Source organism: Carassius carassius, chromosome 14 (assembly GCF_963082965.1).
Source record: "Carassius carassius chromosome 14, fCarCar2.1, whole genome shotgun sequence".
NCBI classification, from domain to species: Eukaryota; Metazoa; Chordata; class Actinopteri; order Cypriniformes; family Cyprinidae; genus Carassius; species Carassius carassius.
Genome location: NC_081768.1, coordinates 9,501,643 through 9,522,017, shown reverse-complemented (window position 1 = coordinate 9,522,017; position 20,375 = coordinate 9,501,643). Strand labels below are relative to the sequence as shown.

At 39.4% G+C, this 20,375-nt stretch overlaps 1 protein-coding gene across 1 annotated transcript in view; it reads right to left on the bottom strand.

Moving 5' to 3' along the window:
* kif16bb (kinesin family member 16Bb) overlaps positions 1-13,184 on the bottom strand; it is a 39,075-nt gene extending 25,891 nt beyond the window's left edge. Inside the window, exons 1-12 of the mRNA XM_059565964.1 lie at positions 12,941-13,184; positions 12,483-12,552; positions 12,217-12,333; positions 11,740-11,856; positions 10,755-10,852; positions 8,666-8,775; positions 8,375-8,517; positions 7,321-7,489; positions 7,106-7,228; positions 6,565-6,740; positions 5,846-5,911; positions 5,404-5,463 (exon numbers count right to left, since the gene is read on the bottom strand). Coding sequence (XP_059421947.1) covers positions 5,404-5,463; positions 5,846-5,911; positions 6,565-6,740; positions 7,106-7,228; positions 7,321-7,489; positions 8,375-8,517; positions 8,666-8,775; positions 10,755-10,852; positions 11,740-11,856; positions 12,217-12,333; positions 12,483-12,552; positions 12,941-12,987 — 1,296 coding nt within the window. The 5' untranslated portion in view covers positions 12,988-13,184. The remainder of the gene's footprint in view (positions 1-5,403; positions 5,464-5,845; positions 5,912-6,564; positions 6,741-7,105; positions 7,229-7,320; positions 7,490-8,374; positions 8,518-8,665; positions 8,776-10,754; positions 10,853-11,739; positions 11,857-12,216; positions 12,334-12,482; positions 12,553-12,940) is intronic.
* Between the last annotated feature and the right edge of the window lie 7,191 nt (positions 13,185-20,375).

Here is a 20,375-nt window from a genome sequence, read left to right as displayed (position 1 = left end):
CAAATGGCACAATCGACTGGAAGATAAACTGCTCTGGTTAGGCCACCATATCTGTCATCAATCCTCTCTATTCCCTTCAATGCTGTATGAGCACTACTAAATTAACAAATGCGATGAGGGCACATCACCTCGCCAGCTGTTGAAGACTGGGAACCCACTGGACAGAAGCAAATTCCCTCCTTCACCCTTTCTTTCTGTCTCTCTCTGCAAGTCCACTATTGAACCACATCTCCTTATTAACCGCTGTCTCCTCCCCACCCACCCTGTATCCAATCTACAATGGCACAGCTCCATAACTTTGCATTCCAAATCTGCCTCAGAAAGCGAATTAAGATTCTGTTCATGTTCCAGAGCCAGAGAATTGCCGTCACTCTCTAAAAGTGTCAATTTACTCCTGTGAAGCACCGAATCAACGCGCATCAACTAAGTTAACCCTGAGCGTACTGAAAGAGTGAAAACAGAAAAAGTCAGAAAAGGCATTTAATGCATAACGGCACTAACGTTTGTTTTACGAATGTACTTCAAATGCTTTACAGAAAGCTGAAGGCGAACATAAATAAGATATACATCTCTCTGTTTACAGCACGTCAGTCACGCTTGTCAGGAAAGTGAGAGAAACACCCACACAAACACACATTTTTATCAAATAATATGTAATTAATGACGGTTTACTGTTGCAATTTGGTACAACTGCATTCACATCAGCAGTGAACCATACCAGAGTTCAGTGTACCCCAGACCACCCTTTTTAAGCGGACTCGGGTACGGTTCACGGGTGCACACCCGAGTTCAGAAGACAAAGTTCACATCATCCAAATGAACCAAACTGACGTCCGTAAATGCAAGGGGTACTTTCCTGAACTAAACTAATAACACAAAGAGACATATGAACATGGATGGGAATAGGAATAGGAAATCATACATAGGAAAGACAACAAATGACAACCAAACACAGGGAAACCAGGTCTTAAATACACAAAGATAAACAAGGAACACCTGAGCAGACAATCACAGAAAACCAATCACAAATAAAACTACAAAAGAACTGGACCTAAAGGGATACTGAAAACTTAACGTCCAAACATTACACCGGGGATGTACAACAAATATATTTCTGTCACAAATTCTTATTACTCGTAAAGTAAACTCTCAGAACAGCTCTGGAGTTCATGTAGAGTGGCCTCATATAGTGAGATGCCAGACGCTGAAAACAGCATGAGCGTAATGTGTGTTTGAGTATGTGTAGTAGACAAAACTGCTCTGCTCATTCACACAAAGACAAAGAGACTTCACATTTAAACAGCAGTCTTTTGTGGTTTTATATTCACAGACTGTATAGCCCTACTTTTGATTTATTCTTCCAAATTCTGTGACATTCTGTTATACAGTAAATTCCATTTTGCTGACTAGATTTTGTGATTTCATCCACGTTTTCCACATCACAGATATCATAGGGCACCACATATAAGCTGAGGTAAAACTATTCTTAGTGATGACCTTTCTGAACATAGTCCCACTTCTGCCTCAGTAAGGAACCGTATAACAGCTGGCCTTTTATTTTCAAATAACTCTTAATTGCTCAAGGGCTAAAAGTTTGATCACAAAGACATCTTTTAAAAATTAGATTTTTTTCTTTTTATTATTATTCACCAAATGTCTTCAAGATGCCCATCCCAAACAAAAAGAATAGCTTCAGCCAGTTCATTAAAAACAAACAAAGGTCCTGAGAGCTTGCATCCTTGCTGTTTGTGTAGAGACAAGTATCCATCTTGTAGACACACATCCTTTGTTTGAAAGTCTGTTCGTTTTGTTTAACACACACACTGAGACCATGCCATGTGCTGTTAGCAAGATGATGTTATATATATATATATATATATATATATATATATATATATATATATATATATATATATATCGTCATTAATTACTGTCATGTCTTTCCAAACTCATAAGACCATCATTCATCTTCGGAACACAAATTAAGAGATTTTTGGTGAAATCTGAGAGCTTTCTGACCCCTCCATAGACAGCAACACAACTACCACAGTCAAGGCCCAGAAAAGTAGTAAGGATATCGTTAAAATATTCCATGTGACATCAGTGGTTCAATCTTAATTTTATAAAGCTATGAGAATACGTTTTGTTGGCAAAGAAAACAAATCAAATGACTTTATTAAACAATTCTACTCATAAGTGTCAGTCTCTGCCATGCATTCACAAGAGTTCCCCAATGTATGCGTTCAATATCTTTTTTTTCCACATAACGAAAGTCAATGAGATCCAATGTTGTCTTGACTTCAGTGTTCTTCAAAAGATCTTCATTTCTGTTTTGCAGAAGACAGAAAAACATACAAGTTTGGAACAACATGACAGATTTTTTTAGTTGAACTGCCACATGCAAGCTTATATATTCGGTAGTATTTTAGCCAACAAAGCAAAATATTTGTACTTATTTTAAGCTTAAGATCCTTAAGGACTCTTTTCAAATAAGTACTTGGCAGATTACTATATACTGGCTAAATAGAATGAAAATTCCCACAAAACGACACGGCGCATTTCTTTCACAGAAAGGAACCATATTACATTGAAAGATTGCCACGTATAGCCATCACTCCAACTGAGCATATACACATACTGGGTGGCCATTGCAGACATTAGGGTGATCGAGAAAGAGAAACCACAAAGCACGGTATGCATAATCTGAGTTAATACTTCTTCACCAAGAGAAGCCAGTTTAATCATCTGCTGCACAAACCCCCCCTCCCTTCACTCTGCAACATGTTGACTTCAACATCATTAAAGCAGTTTTTTATGGTGGCTGGATGACATAGTAATCTAAATAGCTTGAAAATTAAATATAAACCATGGGTAGACTTTCTTTTGTTTATTTCATTGCTTCAAGTCCATGTGGAAGAGCAAAAAACATCAAAGTGGTACAGTGCCATCTTTTGGTTCAACCTTTTCACCTCAAATTTCCAAAAGGACATTGGACCAAAATGAAAGAACAGAATGACATTTAATATGACATTATTTAATTATTATTTAACATTATTTAATACTCTAGAAATATAAGTACTGTAAGTACTAAACTTTGGAACACAGCTCGTCTTGCACATCTTGTAATGATAATTTCTTATATCCAAAAAATCTATTTGAATTGGATTTGGCTGTCATACTTTAATATTTAAATCTACTGAATTGTTAATTTTCATGTGTTTTATTGTCTGCCTCCAATATAATACTATAATCACACAAGACAACAGATGCTTAATATGCAATTGCTTGTCATCGCTGGAAAAAAACAACAACTATAAAAACAGTCATCATCTGCGTTTTGGGGTTTGCAAAATCGCACTGCATTGTTAAATCTTCTGTTTCTCAGTCAAGCTCAGAGAAGGACCAAAATAAGAGTGAGCTTTGAGAACTGTGCCTTTGTTCTTCACTTTGTGGGCTGTCTCTTTCTCACCAAAACACTTTCCCATCAAAAAAGACGCCAAAGCACTTGAAAAAGGTGGCGAAGAATAAGCAGTTGAGAAGCAAACGTGCTCATTATGGTGGGACTTGAGAAAACAGCCCTGGAGAAGTGCTATCTGAAGTGATTATCTGCAATTAAATTCAGCTGATGCATCAACGGCTCGTCCCCATGCTGTTAGGTGGCTTGGCGAAGACAGAGCAGAAATTTACAGAAGCTGACGACAAATTGGTCCCTGGATCCTTTCTCAACTTTCTTTCACCCCTAACACGTGCACACTGATTTCTATTGGCTAAAAGCTGGATGGTCAGAAAGGCAGTTGGCATGCTGTCATGGCAGGAAGTGAGTTATAGCTAAATAGAGGTCTGGGCTATTTGGCCCTCTGTGGCTCATGTCTTGCTGCCTTGACTGGAGCAGATGAGCAGCTAAAGGCTCAGAGAGTATGTGTGACCATCTGCCATCTCTGTTTTGCTATCTGCTTCATAGATTTGGGTGTGTATGTGTGTAAATGAGAAAGGGAGAGGAGACGTGACACAAAAAAAAAGAGAGGGAGAGAGAAAAAGACCGAAAGCTACTCTTGCTCACCTTCCTCCTCTATCATGGACTCTTTCCTCTTTTCCCTATCTGCTGTCACACATACACGCAGGAGCAAGACAGAGGTAATAGACTCTCATACCAATGAGCTAATGCTGTGGCATTCTGACAGTTCCAGCTTGTGGCCTGAAATTGACCCCCAGACTCCAGCTACAGTCTGAAAACCTCCATTTACAACACCACAGGCTGCTACACAGCACCCCATCAAACACACAACCAGCCAAAGGCAAAAACGTTGCAAAACAACTGCACTTACCAAGCACAACACTGCCATCTGTCGGTGGGAAATCTAGCAGCTGATGCTAAACGTGATATTTATAGAAGAATCCAACTGTTATTTATTGCCATACAACCAGGGCCAGTTGCACCTCAAAATTTCTGACATAGAACAGCGCTGTGAATTTATTACGGGACAATCTAACTGGAGCAACATGAGGTTAAGTGCCTTGTTCAAGGGCATAGTTGTAATGACTCTTCATGAGGATCAACCCTGATCCCATGGGGACCTTCACTAACAACGTCACAACATCATATAACACTATTGTAAAAGAGGAAAGCCAGATCAAGGAGCACATTAATAGCTGAGGTGTCTTGAGGTAAAATGGTTCGATTGCTCCTTATGTAGAAATTAATATTTACAAAAGACTACAGCATCTACTTCATCTATATCCGCTGTATATATCCAATATAAATATGTTGGGCAAAAAACGGGCATTACACATTAACCTGTTGATAACATTAACTCAACCAATCCTGAATATGTCACACCAGTACATTAAACTAACTGTAGTACACATTACTCATTAATCAGACTGAATTTACAATTCACATCAAATTCATCAAAAATGAACCCTGACTAATTTCTATATTTCCAAACCTGCAATCGTGTAGAAGCAATATGGCTCCATGTGCTACACCACAACTCATTGACAGAATATTTAATTGTCAAAAAAAAACAAAAAACAGGTACTTACAAAATACTTGACCTATTTTCGCTGCACAGTTAAAAGGACAAAAGCATTGGTTCAAAAATCTGCAATCAGGACACAGAAATCTATGTGTGTGTGGCTCCTGCAGGTTATTTAGTTGACTAACCAGCAATTTCTTGCTCTATATTTAGCTATCTATATTTTATCCAACATTTGCACATGAAAAAAGTGGCACATATCGGTAAATAATGAGTAAATAATGAACACATTTTTATTTTTGGTTGAACAATTCTGTTAACCTCTACACTCGTTGGGATGTGGCACTTAATTTCATCATCTTTTTCTAAAATTCATGATTAAGGGAACACGAAAAAGGCATATTATTAATACGTGCAAATTACCAACCCCAAGAATATTGTGGATTTCTTTCCAACGATTAGCCCACTGTTCTGTCAGCTCCTGAACCTGAGAAAAAAGTGAGATCCTTTGCATTACTTCTATAAGGTCAAATCTTTTATTTCAAAAAATGGGACAGAAAACCGCATTTTGAGCTCTGAAATAAATACAGCCCTCATTTACATCCAAACGTATACAGCATATTTACATCCTAACGTAAGAGCAGCATAATATTAAATTAAAATAAAAACAACAGTGCTGCTGCTGACCTCCTCTAACACAAAGGCTTATTAAAATTATCTCCTTGAATCAGCATGCATCATACTTAAACAGCCAAGATGTGGGCAGATCAAGGAGTGATCTGCTGCAATGATTGGTTTTACCCAACATTTAATCATCAGAAGATCCGCTCAAGTAGTCTGGGGATATGCAGAGAAATTGAGACACTTACTCTGGCTTCATCCTGATGAAGCTTCTCCTCCACACTCGACCCTGAAGGCTGCTCAAACGACACCATCTGAAAGGAGAACGACTGAAGCATTTAAGTCATGTGACCATTGAGAAACAAAACAAAGGCTATAATTCTGAGTACAAAAGTAGGTACTTCTGTTTATATGCCAGTATTGGGGCATACTATATCATAAAGTTTAATCTTAATACTGCATAAAATATCTGTACGCATTATCAAACCATAAAAGACTGTGGGAAATGTTAGCTCAAAAATTATGCATAGACTTCACAGAAGTATGTCATCTGGGTCATTTTATGCTCAGAGGTTCCTTTCATAGCTCAGGACATATTGTGTCATTAGGGAACTCCAAAAATGCTTAGGATAAAGAAAAGTGCACATAAATGAGACAATTGTTCACCAATAAATGATCAGACAAATCTGAGCACAGTTTGAGCCATCATTGAAGTCTTTTCAGAAACTCAAGAAGACATATGTGAGAATACTAGGGTCTTATTCTTATTCTCATGAAAGAAATAAGTGAAGCTGGAGACTCCATCTCCTTCTCATTGCTGTCTAAGAGAAACCGAGATATTAACAAGATCTCATTTGAGATTTTTCATTCCTTCAAACTAATCCTGGCATACCATATAATACTGATAATATATCAATTGAAACTCAGCCCGCGTTGTCTGAGGAGGATGAAGTCAAATTGAAATCACCTGATTTCCTGCAGACAGCAGCGCTTTCAGGCGGGCAATCTCTGCTCGCAGCTCTCTGATGATCTTTACATTGCTGTCCTCATTCACAGTGGGCTTGTTTAAAATATTCTTGGCCCGGCTGGCATAACGAAGGGTGTTCAGAGTTTCGCTATAGTTTATGTCAGCAGGTGAGATGTCTGTAGTGACAAAAAGATAAATTCTTAATACATAATAAGGTGAGAGATCTCCTTGAAACAGAATATTAAAAAGTAGAACCAGCAGATCAAAGTATAAAAGCACAATGAGACAATCTTAAATTAATCTTAATGAAGAAAAAAAAAATACATTTCAGTCTGCCTTTTTCTTATGGACTTTAAAGGTGCTTTTCTGATACTTTTTTTGGAGCTTTACAGCTCAAACTTTTGTGGTATAGAAAAGAGAAGCTTGAATCTTCTGCAAAATAACTTATTTTTATGAAAGAAAAAAATATTAATCCTGGATCTTTGAAGAAATTTGAGGGTGTGTAGAACTATGACAGTGATACATGTGACTTCTGACATACTAGCTATCATGATGGTTTTGGAGTTCCCTCCAAGACTGTCCTTTAGGAGCCAGGTAAGCACAGAATCTCGATATGGAACAAAGTTTTGCTTCTTTTTCATTCCACCCCCAACAGACAGATCAGCTGTGACAAAAGAAATAACAAAGAATATCACAGCTCATGTGATCTTAACCTACAATAAAACATATCCTTCTGTAACTTTCTGTAGGGTTTACCTAAAGCTGATATGACAATTCCCAGAGTAACCAAAGATCTATTAATGTTGGCACCCTCCTTAAGTCGGATGCCAGTAGCCTGTGTGGCATTAGCTCTTTCACTTCCTGCCAGGTCAACCAGATGTACCTTACTCACTGTCTCACTTGGCAACTCTGCATCAAACATGGCCTGTAAGGACATATTTCAGTAAATAATACAGTCAGATATTTCTCATTCCAGAATTCAAAGCGCAGAACCAAAATGCAATAGAGAAAAGAAACAGGTTATGATTGAAACAAAGGAAAGTACGATTGGAAAAGCTTTATGATCATGATCATGAATATATAAAAATAGATGGATTTACCAGTTTATAACCAACAAAATTAACAGAGTTTACAATATTAGACTAATGTTTATTGTGTTACTGTGTTTATTAGAAAAAGTGAGAAGACAGACGGAACATTGACAAAATAAAGAGATGAAACTGAAAAAAGGTTATGTTTGGAGCAGCATACTATCATAATACTCTATTTCTAGTGTGATTGATAAACTGGAAGTATTATCAGGATTGATTTTTAGCATCTCTTACTTGAGGCATTTTTATTATTCATACAGTGTTTCCAAATGTTAAAACATATTTAAATAAGAACAGAATAAAAATGTGAAATAACCATAATTATATCCAAGAAGAAAACTAAATCCCACTCAAAACATTTCTTGCCCGCTGGTTAACTTTTGTACTGACTATATACTGCTGAGTGCAGACTAGTTTGCAATAAAGTACATACTGTGCAAAGTGGTAATCTAATATCCCATTCCAAACAGAGCCATCGACACACTAACTAGACTCAAAGGTCACTCCAGCTGCATTGTGCAATATAACCCATGCATAATAAAATCACACTGATGTCCGTGTATCATTACCCAGACATCCCCAACATACACAGAAAATGGAGAAAGCTCACTGGATAATACAAAAAGGGAGATGATGACTTCAAGCTGCGACAGCTATCTGTACAAATGTACAAACAGAGAGGCAGATGGCATTCAGCAGAGGGTAAATGGACTCGTGACCTTGATGAAGCGAATGGTGAAGATGGCGTGGGATCGGCTGCTGACATGGTTCATACATGTGCTGGCAGTGGCACGCCTTCTGTTGCCCTCCTGCATCAACTGGCCAACCTCAGAATAGTTCTGCACATGGTGTCTGGAGAGGGCTGGACAACATATATGTGCACATAAGAGAAATATAAACAACAGTTTTTACATTTTGCAACACTCTTCTAGTATTCAGTGAAGTAACATTAAAACACGAGCAAGCTGTCAATCATCACGATGTGAGGTGCTGTTTTATAGCAATATTACCCTCCACATATGGTCCATCTTTAGGATGTTCCCTCACTTTTAACTCACAGCCTTGTGTCTCTGTGCTGGGAAGGAGGTCTCGAACCCGCTCATTGTAGATTTCAAAGTAGCTGGAAGCACAAAACATCAAAGACAAGAACAAAGCAGTGAAAGTTTGCTCTTGAAACATGATCTCAGAAAGCAGAGCAACGATCTACTATTCTAGGATATAATGGGGAAAAAAAGGTTTCCACCACACAATCTTCAACACTGACTCAGTCTCTAGATGAAATCCTCTAATTAGTCTGATTTTAAATGACGCACATTCTAGCAATTTTGCTAAATGCCACTGGTTTCGTTTATATTTTGATTTAATAGCTTATATGCTAACTTATTAAATCAGTACATCACAACAGAGCTTATTACAGACAGCAATCGTGGGTGAGGGGAAAAAAATGTCTCGCCAGTCAGAAAAGAAATAAAATCCCACAAGACGATAAACCTATTTCGGGCTGTCTGCAGAAATGTGAATGTTTAAACAGGCTCCTGAAATGAAAGACAGATTGGTCCCTCTTCATCTCCTAATGAACCTGGAGAGAGAGACAACATCAGTTTGAGCTCAATACAAACTAACAGTGAACTAATTAAAATGTGACAGTCAGAATCCTGAATGCCTCTTCTGCTAGAACTGTCCCTAGTGAATGAGCACTGTTTAAAGCAGGGAATCCAGGCAGTTAAACTACATCTTGCAGACATTTGCAAATCAGTCATATGCAAGACAAATCATTTAGAAAGGGTAAAGAAAGTCAGTCTTTTGTCCATTGAAGAGGACAGGTATTTTTTTTAAGAACTGGGACTATTTTTTCCTTTTTTTTATACAGCAATTCAAATGGCTATAGCAATTGATTTAATACATAAAAACTGTATTTTAAGACTTAATTTATACCACAAGTAAGAGATTTAACTTGACAGCTTCCTTTTTCACATCTGTGCTTGCAAATAGCTTGCACTGAAATGTGAACTCAAACAGGCAATTTTTACAACATGTGACACAATAAATATTTTACAATGAATAGTATTTTTGTAAAATATTGTTTCTTGTCAATACTGTTGTTAATTAATGCCTCTGGTGAACTACATAGCAGAATTAATTTCATTTTGGATTTTCATTGCTCCATAAGAATGTGTTTACCAAACCCTAGTACTGCAGTAATTTAATGGGCCTTTACATAAATTTGTAAGTAGGTGTTTTTTTTTTTTTTACTATTATAAATACTATAATACTATAACTAGAAAAACTACAATACTATTATCCATCAAGCACACATTAAATATACCAAAAGTGACAACAAAGTCATTTATGATGACACAAAATGTTAGTTTTTTTAAATAAATGCTGCTGTTTTGATCTTTGAACTTACTAAAAAAAAATAATAATAATTCACAATTGATTTTGTGATTTTCTATGCAGCACAGTTGATAAAAGTAAGAAATGTTTATTGAGAATGATTTTTGGAGATACTGAATGCTGCTGAAAATTCAATTTTGAAACATAAAGAAATGTTGTGATCAAATAAATGGGGCCTTGGTAAACATTTAAAAATCCCAAACTTCTGAAAACTAGTGTATAACTGAACTGGAATAGCTGGGTCACAGTGTATCTCTGATGTCTAAAATAACATTTAACATATCTAGTAACACCCCTGGTTTCACTGTCTGTCTCTCTCATCTCATCTACCACATGGCTGTTATCGAGAAGCTACTATGATAACTGCTTTAGGTGGAAGCAGACAGAGGCTGTACACTGACCTTCCTGATCATCTGGTCGTAATTACACTCCTGCTATCTTACAATGCCCATAAGAAAGGACAAGCTGCCAGAATGGACGCCTCATTTACACACTGCAATCTGTCTGTCCTTCTCCCTAGGATTTTGATGGAATCATCAACCAACAATAAACCGCCATGGAGCAAATGATAGGAGCAGCCGTTGACAACTGTGGTCATGTATGTAGCCCTCTTGACACATCTGTATTACTTATGTTACTCAGTCCTTTGGCAGCCTACACGCAGCGTGGTTATGCTATTATTTTTGCATTTCACGTTCATACCTGACCTCCATGTGAAATGATGCATTGTCTTTTTGTAACACTCCACTGATGTGGTGAAACAGCCCCTCACAGATCCGTGGAATCAGTCCATAATCATCCTGAGAGAGGGAAAACAGAAAATTTGTGGTTAAATGTAGCCAGGTGGTTAAGGATCTGGACTGAAAATTTGCATGTTCGAACCCCACAAGGGATGACCTAGGTGTTGCGACAGTTAACAAAATGATATTTTGAAGAATGTTTCAACAGCTTTTGTCCATACAATGCAGTTTTGGATCACATTGACTTTCATTGAAAGAAAAAAGAAAAGAAAAGGTTTTTACGTTTTTCAAAATATCTACTTTTGAGATCCAGAGAAAAACAAATGCCATACAGGTCTGGAACGAGAGTAAATTATGACGGAATTGTCCTTTTTGGGGTAAACTAAGAAAGTATTTCCAAATAATCATCTTTCAAATACAAAAATACAAATCTAAAAGTATAGAATAACATTTTAGGACAAAGAATGATTTCCCATGGTGCTTTTGCCCTTTCAAACATCCACACAATTAAGAAGTTTTTATTTCAGCTCTCTCTGAAATATTTCTTCACTCTGCGCTTTTCACAAGCACTTTGAATAAATCAGAACTCCATTAAAGTCTGCACATTATTTTCCTCTCTGATCTGCAATGCTGCTTTTAATTACTACCCAAGACAAATGGGGGATATCAGACAGAATAGAATGATTATGATCAGAACAAATCTGAATGAATCTCTTGGATGACAAGACAGATACTGCTTATAATTATGTGCTCTTCATATTTTGCCCTTGTCACATTTTGTGATTACTCATGAGAAGTATGCGGTGAAATAGCGGATCAGCAGTCACCAGGGTTGAGAACCACTATGTGTGTCTTCTGAAGAGTATGGGTGTTTTCTAGCTGTGATTGCAAGGTTTTGAAATCACACTTGAGAAGGACACAATACAGTGATGAGATGTGAACCTAACCGGGTCGCCCATCATGGTGTAGGACTTTCCTGAGCCTGTCTGGCCATAAGCAAAGACGCAGGCATTGTAACCCTCAGAAGCAGCTTGCAGGACATCGGTGCCGAGATCTTCAAAAATCTGCAATGAGAGATGACACACAAAACAAATTAGCTAAAGAGTTACTGTCTTTAGTACTTACACCTGGAATTTTTATCTGCAGTACAAAAACAATTATTTTTAGTAACTGACGAGATCTTACTGGAAATCATCTTCTAAGGTTTTCAAAGCATGAGTAACAGCTCAGCTAGCCCCCATACAATTGCATACCAGGTAAATAAACAATTTAGTAAAATGAGACATTTATAATGTCAACAATAGATGTTAAAGTTGAAATATATGGCATTGAAAAACAAACCTTGACAATAAATGTACAGTAGGAACATATAGTTCTATTAGTGCTGTAACACTTCTGGCATTACTGTTACTGGGCACATGTACCTTTTCCTGGGTCACAAAGTTTGGACTTGTGCTGTTCATTGAATCATAAGAGAAATCATATGTAAAAGACTTTGTGCTCTCTCCAAATGATTCTTCATTCATGCAGTGGTATTTCTCCTACAAAGCATAAATCACATCAACAAACTGAATGGCAAATATTTGAAAATATACATTTTAATTAGGTATACAAAATGGTTAATTTCTGGTTTTGCCATCTACAAATGCACATAAACAAAAATCTATTAAATATCAACTGAATGACACACTTTCATGTTGAGGACAGAGGTTTTATGTCCATCCACTTGTATAATGACTTTGGCTGAAAGGTCCTTCTCCCTGAGAGAGAAATAAAGAGGGAGAGAAATTGATTTGAAAAAAAAAAAGATTTGATTTTTGATATGATTTTTTGCATAATAACCTTTTTTCAATCAGTGAAAAAATTAACTTGTTAAATAATTATAACTATGAAAACTGCTCTCCAGTGAAATAGATTCATGACTGAGATTAATTAATTTCTGCAGTATTGTCAGAGCCGCTTAATCTGCATTTCGATTTAACGTACTAATATTAATATTATAGCCTAGTCACAACTATTTTCAACATTGTGCCAAAATTGCTAAAACTTTAGGTAACAGACCAGCGTTTATAATGCGATCTAATAAATAAAGTATGTAATTTATGCCACTAGTATCTAGTTATGTTGATTTCGAGCAGACGTACTAACCTTTGGCTCAGCGGTCGAACCCGCACCGCGACGCGCACTGACGCCATCTTCACCTGCTTGCTTTTAACTTTACGTCTTATGTATCATATCTATAATGTATGCAATCCCATAAACACCTGTACCTGTAAGCGCTGACATGTAAAACCTGCTTCAGTGTTCCGAAATGTTTTACCAACTCATTTATTTCCACTTCAACGGATGTCTATCTACCATAGACAAGAAAATAAACTCTTAGCTACTGTACGTTGCTGGCAGAATTGCAAGTGCTACGTTGAAGGTTTGTCTCATGAATATTAATCAAGCTGACACTATTTGGTAACCAATAACAAAGGCTCTTTATGAATATTATTGACTGTTATGACGCTCAAAGTCCTGTAATTGGCTCATGAATACTGTCAGGTAGTTTGAAAACCAATCAATAGCGCAGAATCATGAATATTTAGAGACTTTACAGCAGGAGTTTATGGCTGCAGTGTACAACATAGTTGTCATCATTTGATGACTTTCAATTTTCATGTTAAAACAGTTTTGGGAACTTCAAAAAGAAAATTTATAATCATTACAGTTCCACATGTGACTTAATACTTGATTACCTGCTTTTACCTCAAATCAGCTCTGGAGATAACGGAGTGTAATCGTCGGGAGTCTGGCATTTAACTTCTTTTTCAGAAAAAAAAAATGGTCTCTTCATTAGTGTTACTTTTTTATATTTAAGTAGGCTAAATATCTAATATATTATTCTGATATTAGTTTTTATTAGTTTTCAATACTGATAGACTTTTTTTTTGTTTGTTTATTTTGGTTGATTTCAACAGATGATATTTATGTCCTGTAGATGGCAGTCTTTCTCTGGATATAAGAAGAGGGCACATACCGTCATCTAATATACTCTGGCTAATTTCCTTTACTGATCATAATATTACTATATCATCTTTCATACAGCACTGTAAAATGTACACTGATTGCTGAATTTAAAAATAAGTGGCCTGGTTTAACTTTATAATTCTATTACTTACTATTTTAGGCAGTGCAAATAAAACTACAAGGTAAATAGGTCAATAATGCAATACAAAATAAATAAATAAATAAATACATTACAATTAAAAATTAAATAAAAAAAATCCAACTATATGAAAACATAAGACAATTGCAATTTCCTCTCTACCTACTACATGGATGACATCACTGAAACAGGCCTATCTATTCCACTGTGACCGCAATTAAGCAACAATTCCTCATTTCATAGATATGAATCTTACTGTTTATTAAGTTTACTCTCTAATAAATATTTATCATATTTTTGAAGGGGTAATGAATCAATAAAAATGGCTTTTCTGAGAGCAGTTTTCCAGATTTTTCAATTTTTTTTTTTTTTTTTTAATCATTTTTGAATCTGTCTATAGCAGTGATGTTGAGGAGCTGTAGATTGTGGTTTTGTAGTATGTGTTTGATAGTGTTGTGAGTAAGCCTGCGAAGTTTTATATTCGCAGCACATCAACTCATGTCACAATGACAAAGGCCTTGTGGTTTGAGGGACAAGAGCATGTTGGGGATGCTTTGTTCATCCATAGATCTTTCCTGTAGCAATTATTTTGTTCTACTTTTTTCTTCAATCACCACAAAAGCACAAAAGGGAAGGAAGTTGTCAGTCATGGTGCACAGACTCTCCTTCTGCCGTAGTGTCAGACGAAGCAGTTTTTTATATCACAGCTGAAAGCGTTTTCTCACACCCACTCAAGAGGAGCTCCAGACCTTGAATGAGAGTCTACTACATTAGCAAGGCATGATTTTTTAAAGGCATTGCTAAAAACATACAAATCATCATCATCATCAAGAACTCATCAAGAGACAAGACCTTCAAGTGAATTCATGGGGCGCATGACTGTTTTTATTGATGGGTTCTGTCCCAATAATTTCTACAAAGACGTGCTTTGCAGGCCGGTCTCATCACAAGGCTCAAGAACACATTCCTGATGGTCGGAGGTCCAGAGGTCCTGAGAATAGTCATATATTGAATCTGTTCTGAATATGTATGAGGAATTTTTGAATATTTCAAGCTGGATGAGAAGAGATTGGACACTGACCTAACGTCTAGACTAATTAAAAAGTCTGTAGGGTTGATAACTGGAGACTTGAGACATTAGGCAGTTCAACATCTGTCGAGGAAAATGTTTTCACACAGAATCCCATGTGAAAAAGACCATATACGGCTCAGCTGAAAATGTATATATAGCTTGACACTGAACAACAGAATGTTCAGAATGTGTAACATTTTTTACATTTGTTTAAGCAGAAGACTTTTACAGACTGAACCGAACTGTATAAAATTATGTTGTCATTTTAAAATTGTACACATGGTGCCATTACTTGAATCTATAATACCTAATAAGACCCAGCGTCTCGGCTCTATCGGTGGAAGCCAAAAATAGCAAACAGAGAAAACAATAAAAATATCTTAACCTTAATCATGGTAAATTAGGTTGGCAAAAGGGGTTCAGCTATTCCTTCGTTACTGTATGAAGTTCTGCCAGAATAAACAAGCTTTGTACCATCAACTCACTTACATCAAGAAACTTAAAGCAGCTCATATTTTTTCTTCTTTCTCTCTTTTTTTGATCTCATAGTTATATAGCAAGAGGCATTCCATAAGTTGAACAAAATGTTTCTGTCTCCAGTCTTATATACACTACTGCACTAATTGAACTGTGGTGTGAATGTTAGCCAACTTAAATATCATTAAGAGAGCAGATGATTAAAGGAAAGTACTTGTTGGCTGGCAAATGTACAACCATCTGGATGCAATACTTTGATGAAAACATAGACAACATTCCCTGTATTAAGAGAATGCTTCTGACTGTCCATTTTGTCCATTACTTGCACTGTCACAATAGTTTTGGAAGCCTTTGGTAGCCAGTAAGCAGATATTGAACATCAGAGAGTGGTGAAATGAAGTGCTATCACTTCCGTTGTTTTCAGATGTAAAGGTCCACCGCAACCGGTTTAAAAAATGTTGAAATGAATTTTAGCTACATATAAAAACAAAAGTAAGTGTGACGGTCCATTCTTAAACTACATTGTGCCATTTTAGATGGTAAAGCTAGTCATTCTTTAAGTCAGTAAAACTGTGTAATATTTTTATTTATTTATCCTGTGTAATATTTTTATTTTATTTATTAATCCGCCGGGGAAGGCGGATTAATCGGAGAATGAAATACAGGCTTTATTTTAAATACATGAAAGGCGGGATGAATTCTCCTGTACGCTGGAGGAAGTTTAAGGCAGACTGCCACCGGACTAATGATCTTGGTGACAGTGAACGGGCCAATAAGTTTGGGAGCCAGTTTATTAGAGACAGAATGGAGAGGAATGTTCTTGGTAGACAGCCACACTTTTTGACCCACGACATATACAGGAGGCCTAGACCAGTGGCGGTCGGCTTTAGCCTTGGTGCGCGCCCCCACTTGGAGTAGAGTCTCGCGGGCTCTAGTTCAAGTACGGTGACACCTCTAAACAAAGGCATGAACGGAGTGGACCGCGACTTCGGATTCCAGACTGGGAAAAATTGGTGGCTGGTATCCTACACTACACTCAAACGGAGTTAGGCCCGTAGCTGATGTTGGTAATGTATTGTGGGCGTACTCCACCATTGACAGTTGTTGGCTACAGGAGGAAGGATTCTTGGAGAACCAAACATCGCAACACCCTTTCCAAATCTTGGTTGGCTCTCTCGGTTTGACCATTGCTCTGGGAATGAAACCCTGAGGACAGACTTACAGTCGCTCCCAGTAATCTACAAAATTCACGCCAAAATTTGGACACAAATTGGGGTCCTCTGTCGGAGACCACGTCTGTCGTGAGGCCATGTAAACGAAAGACGTGATCTACGACGGTCAATGCTGTCTCCTTGGCTGAGGGTAATTTGGGCAAGGGAATAAAGTGGGCCGCCTTCGAGAACCGGTCCACCACGGTCAAAACTACTGTGTTGCCCTGGGAGGGCGGTAATAAAATCTAGTGCGATATGGGACCAGGGTCTCGAAGGGACCGGCAGCGGTTGAAGTAACCCATCAGGTGGTTGATTGGAAGTCTTACCAGTGGCGCAAACCGAGCAAGCCAAAACAAAACAGTGAATGTCGCGAGCCATAAGTGGCCACCAGAATCGTTGCTTGACCAAAAATTTAGTACGGTTAACTCCTGGATGACAAGCCACATTAGAGCAATGCCCCACTGAATGACGTTGGACCGTAATCCCTCCGGCACAAATAATCGATTCGGTGGGCACCCGGGCGGAGTCGTTAACCCTTCTAAGGCTGTCTTGACCTTCGAATTCGACCTCCCATGTGAGTGTGGAGACCACTAATGTCTCAGATAAAATACACTCGGGAGTAGACGGGCGTTCGGAACGGTCAAAAATGCGCGACAAAGAATCGGGTTTGATGTTCTTGGAACCCGGGCGGTACGAGAGAGTAAAATCAAAACGTCCGAAAAAAAGTGCCCACCGAGCCTGCCTGGAGTTCAACCTTTTGGCAGTACTAATGTATTCTAAATTCTTGTGGTCGGTCCATACTATAAAAGGAACCCCCGAGCCTTCTAACCAGTGGCGCCATTCCTCCAATGCCATCTTGACTGCCAACAATTCTCGGTTACCAATATCATAATTGCGTTTGGCAGGGGATAATCTATATGAAAAAAACGCGCATGGGTGCATCTTGTCATCTGAGGGAGAACGTTGGGATAACACCGCACCTACCCCCACCTCCGACGCGTCGACCTCCACCACAAACTGACGTGATGGATCAGGGGTGATTAGGATAGGGGCTAAAACGAAGCAGCTCTTCAGTTTGGCAAACACAGCCTCGGCTGTGTCTGACCACCTGAACGTAGTTTTGGGGGAGGTCAAGGCGGCCAGAGGTGTGGCTAGTTGACTGAAGTTGCGAATAAAACGCCGGTAGAAGTTGGCGAACCCCAGAAACCTCTGTAGGGCCTTACGGGAATCTGGACTTGGCCACCCTACCACAGCCTTAACCTTCTCGGGATCCATGCGTATTCCCTCAGTCGATACGATATACCCAAGAAACGGAACAGACTGTGCATGAAAAGTGCATTTCTCCACCTTGACAAAAAGCACATTCTCTGGCAACCTCTGAAGCACTCGTCGAACCTGCTGCACGTGTTCCTGGAGAGAAGAGGAAAAAATCAGTATGGCGTCCAGGTAGACATATATGAATCGATCATATCTCGCAGCACGTCATTGGCGAATGCCTGGAAGACCGCTGGGGAGTTGGACAGCCCAAAGGGCATGACCAAGTATTTAAAGTGCCCCCTGGGGGTGTTAAAAGCGGTCTTCCATTCATCCCCCTCCCTGATTCAGACCAAATGATAAGCATTACGTAAGTCCAATTTCGTGAAGATCGACGCTCCCTGCAACCTCTCAAAGGCTGAAGACATCAAAGGCAAAGGGTAAGTATTCTTTACCGTGATGTTGTTCAGTCCCCGGTAATCAATACAAAGTCGCAGCGATCCGTCTTTCTTCCCCACAAAAAAAGAACCCCGCCCCCGCTGGAGAAGAGGAAGGGCGGATGAACTTCGTAGCTAGAGAATCAGAATTATATTTCTCCATAGCCTCCCTTTCTGGGACAGAAAGTGAATATAATTTGCCTTTAGGTGGAGACTTACCTGACAGTAAATCCATGGCACAGTCATAGGGATGATGCGGAGGGAGAGAAGCAGCACGAGACTTACTGAACACTTCCTTCAGGTGGAGGTACTCCGCGGGCACGTTAGACAAATCCACTGCTTCCTCCTGAAACACAGACATAGAAACAGACGGACAAGCAGACACTAGACAAGATTCATGACATTTGTTACTCCAGGCCAGGATGGAATGCAATTGCCAGTCTATTTTGGGGTTGTGACGGAGGAGCCAGGGATGACCAAGTACTATGGGTGCAAGGGGAGAGTCAAGGATGTAGAATGAGATGATTTCTGAGTGGTTGCCTGATGTGATGAGGGTAATGTTTTCAGTGATGTGTGGGATTGGGTAGGTTACGTCATTCTACTCGTGTTAGTCGTGCATCTACCCTCAGTGCCAGCTCAATGAGCCCATTGAGTGAGGTCGGAAGGTCCAGGGCGTAGATCTCCCTCTGGACGCGGTCAGCCAGCCCATGCAGGAACATGTCCCACTGCGCCTCCTCGTTCCATTGACACTCCACCGCCAGGGTGCGGAACTCGATGGAAAAGTCTGAAACTGATCTCTCTCCTTGACGTAATTCGGCTAGCTTCCTAGCCGCCTGTCTCCCAACGACGGCTCGATCAAAGACCCGCTTCATCTCAGCGGAGAGTGTCTGGAACGAGGCGCAGCATGGATCTTGATTCTCCCACACCGCCATTCCCCATAATACCGCCCTCCCAGTGAGCAGTCAACACGAACGCCACCTTGGCTTGTTCGTTGGAGAAGGTCCTGGGTTGAAGAGAGAAGTGCATATCGCATCGTGTTAAGAAAGCTCTACAGATATTCGGCTCACCCGAGTAGGTTTCCAGAATAGGAAGGCGTGGTTCCGGCTGGGAGGGGGTCTCCGATGGTGTGGGAGGAACGGGCGGTGTGAGCTGCGCAGTGGGGGCTCGTAGAAGCTGTAATTGCTGGGTGAGCTCGGACACCTGCGCCACCAAAACCTGAACAGCGCGACCAGTGTCGTTAAGATTCCGTTCCTGGGAGTCCATCCTTCGAGCACTGGCGCTGAGGAACTCTTCCAACGCCGATGATGGGTTACTCGCTGCTTCCATTGTTGGTCAGATCGTTCTGTCACGTTCTAATTAAGGACAGGAAGCAGTTGCAAGTAAATGATGTTTATTAGAGAAGTATTGCCAGGCTGGGTTGATGGTGGGTGACGCAGGGACCTCGATGGCAGCACAGACTGGTGAGGAGGTGATTCAGTGTGCAGGTGGGTGATGGTGAGGGATCCATATGATGACTGGTAATTCCAATAGCGACCGAACAGGAACAAGACACAAACGTAGCTGAGCAGATGGAACACAGACAAGTATCACGGAGGACCTCAAACAACGATCTGACAAACAAGAGACGAAAGACAGGGCATTAAGTAGGCTGGTGGAATGAGCTGCAGCTGCCGCTGATCAGATGATCACACCCACATGAAACAATCAACATGACGTAACATGAGAGGAGCAGGAAACGGTGCATTCATGAACCTTGACAGGAGTCAACTGCATTTGACTTCAGTCGGAGGACATGTTTATGTAAGCTTATAGTCCCAAGAGGAGTGTTTTCAGTTCCACTGCCACTGCTGGTTTGCTTGACATGGCAGTAAGACCATCTGTTTAGCAAACTGTGTTCATAAAATATCAGATATGTAGAGTCCTGTGTTATCTGCATTTTGGAGATTATACCATGTTATACTGCACTATATCCCTGGCGCCA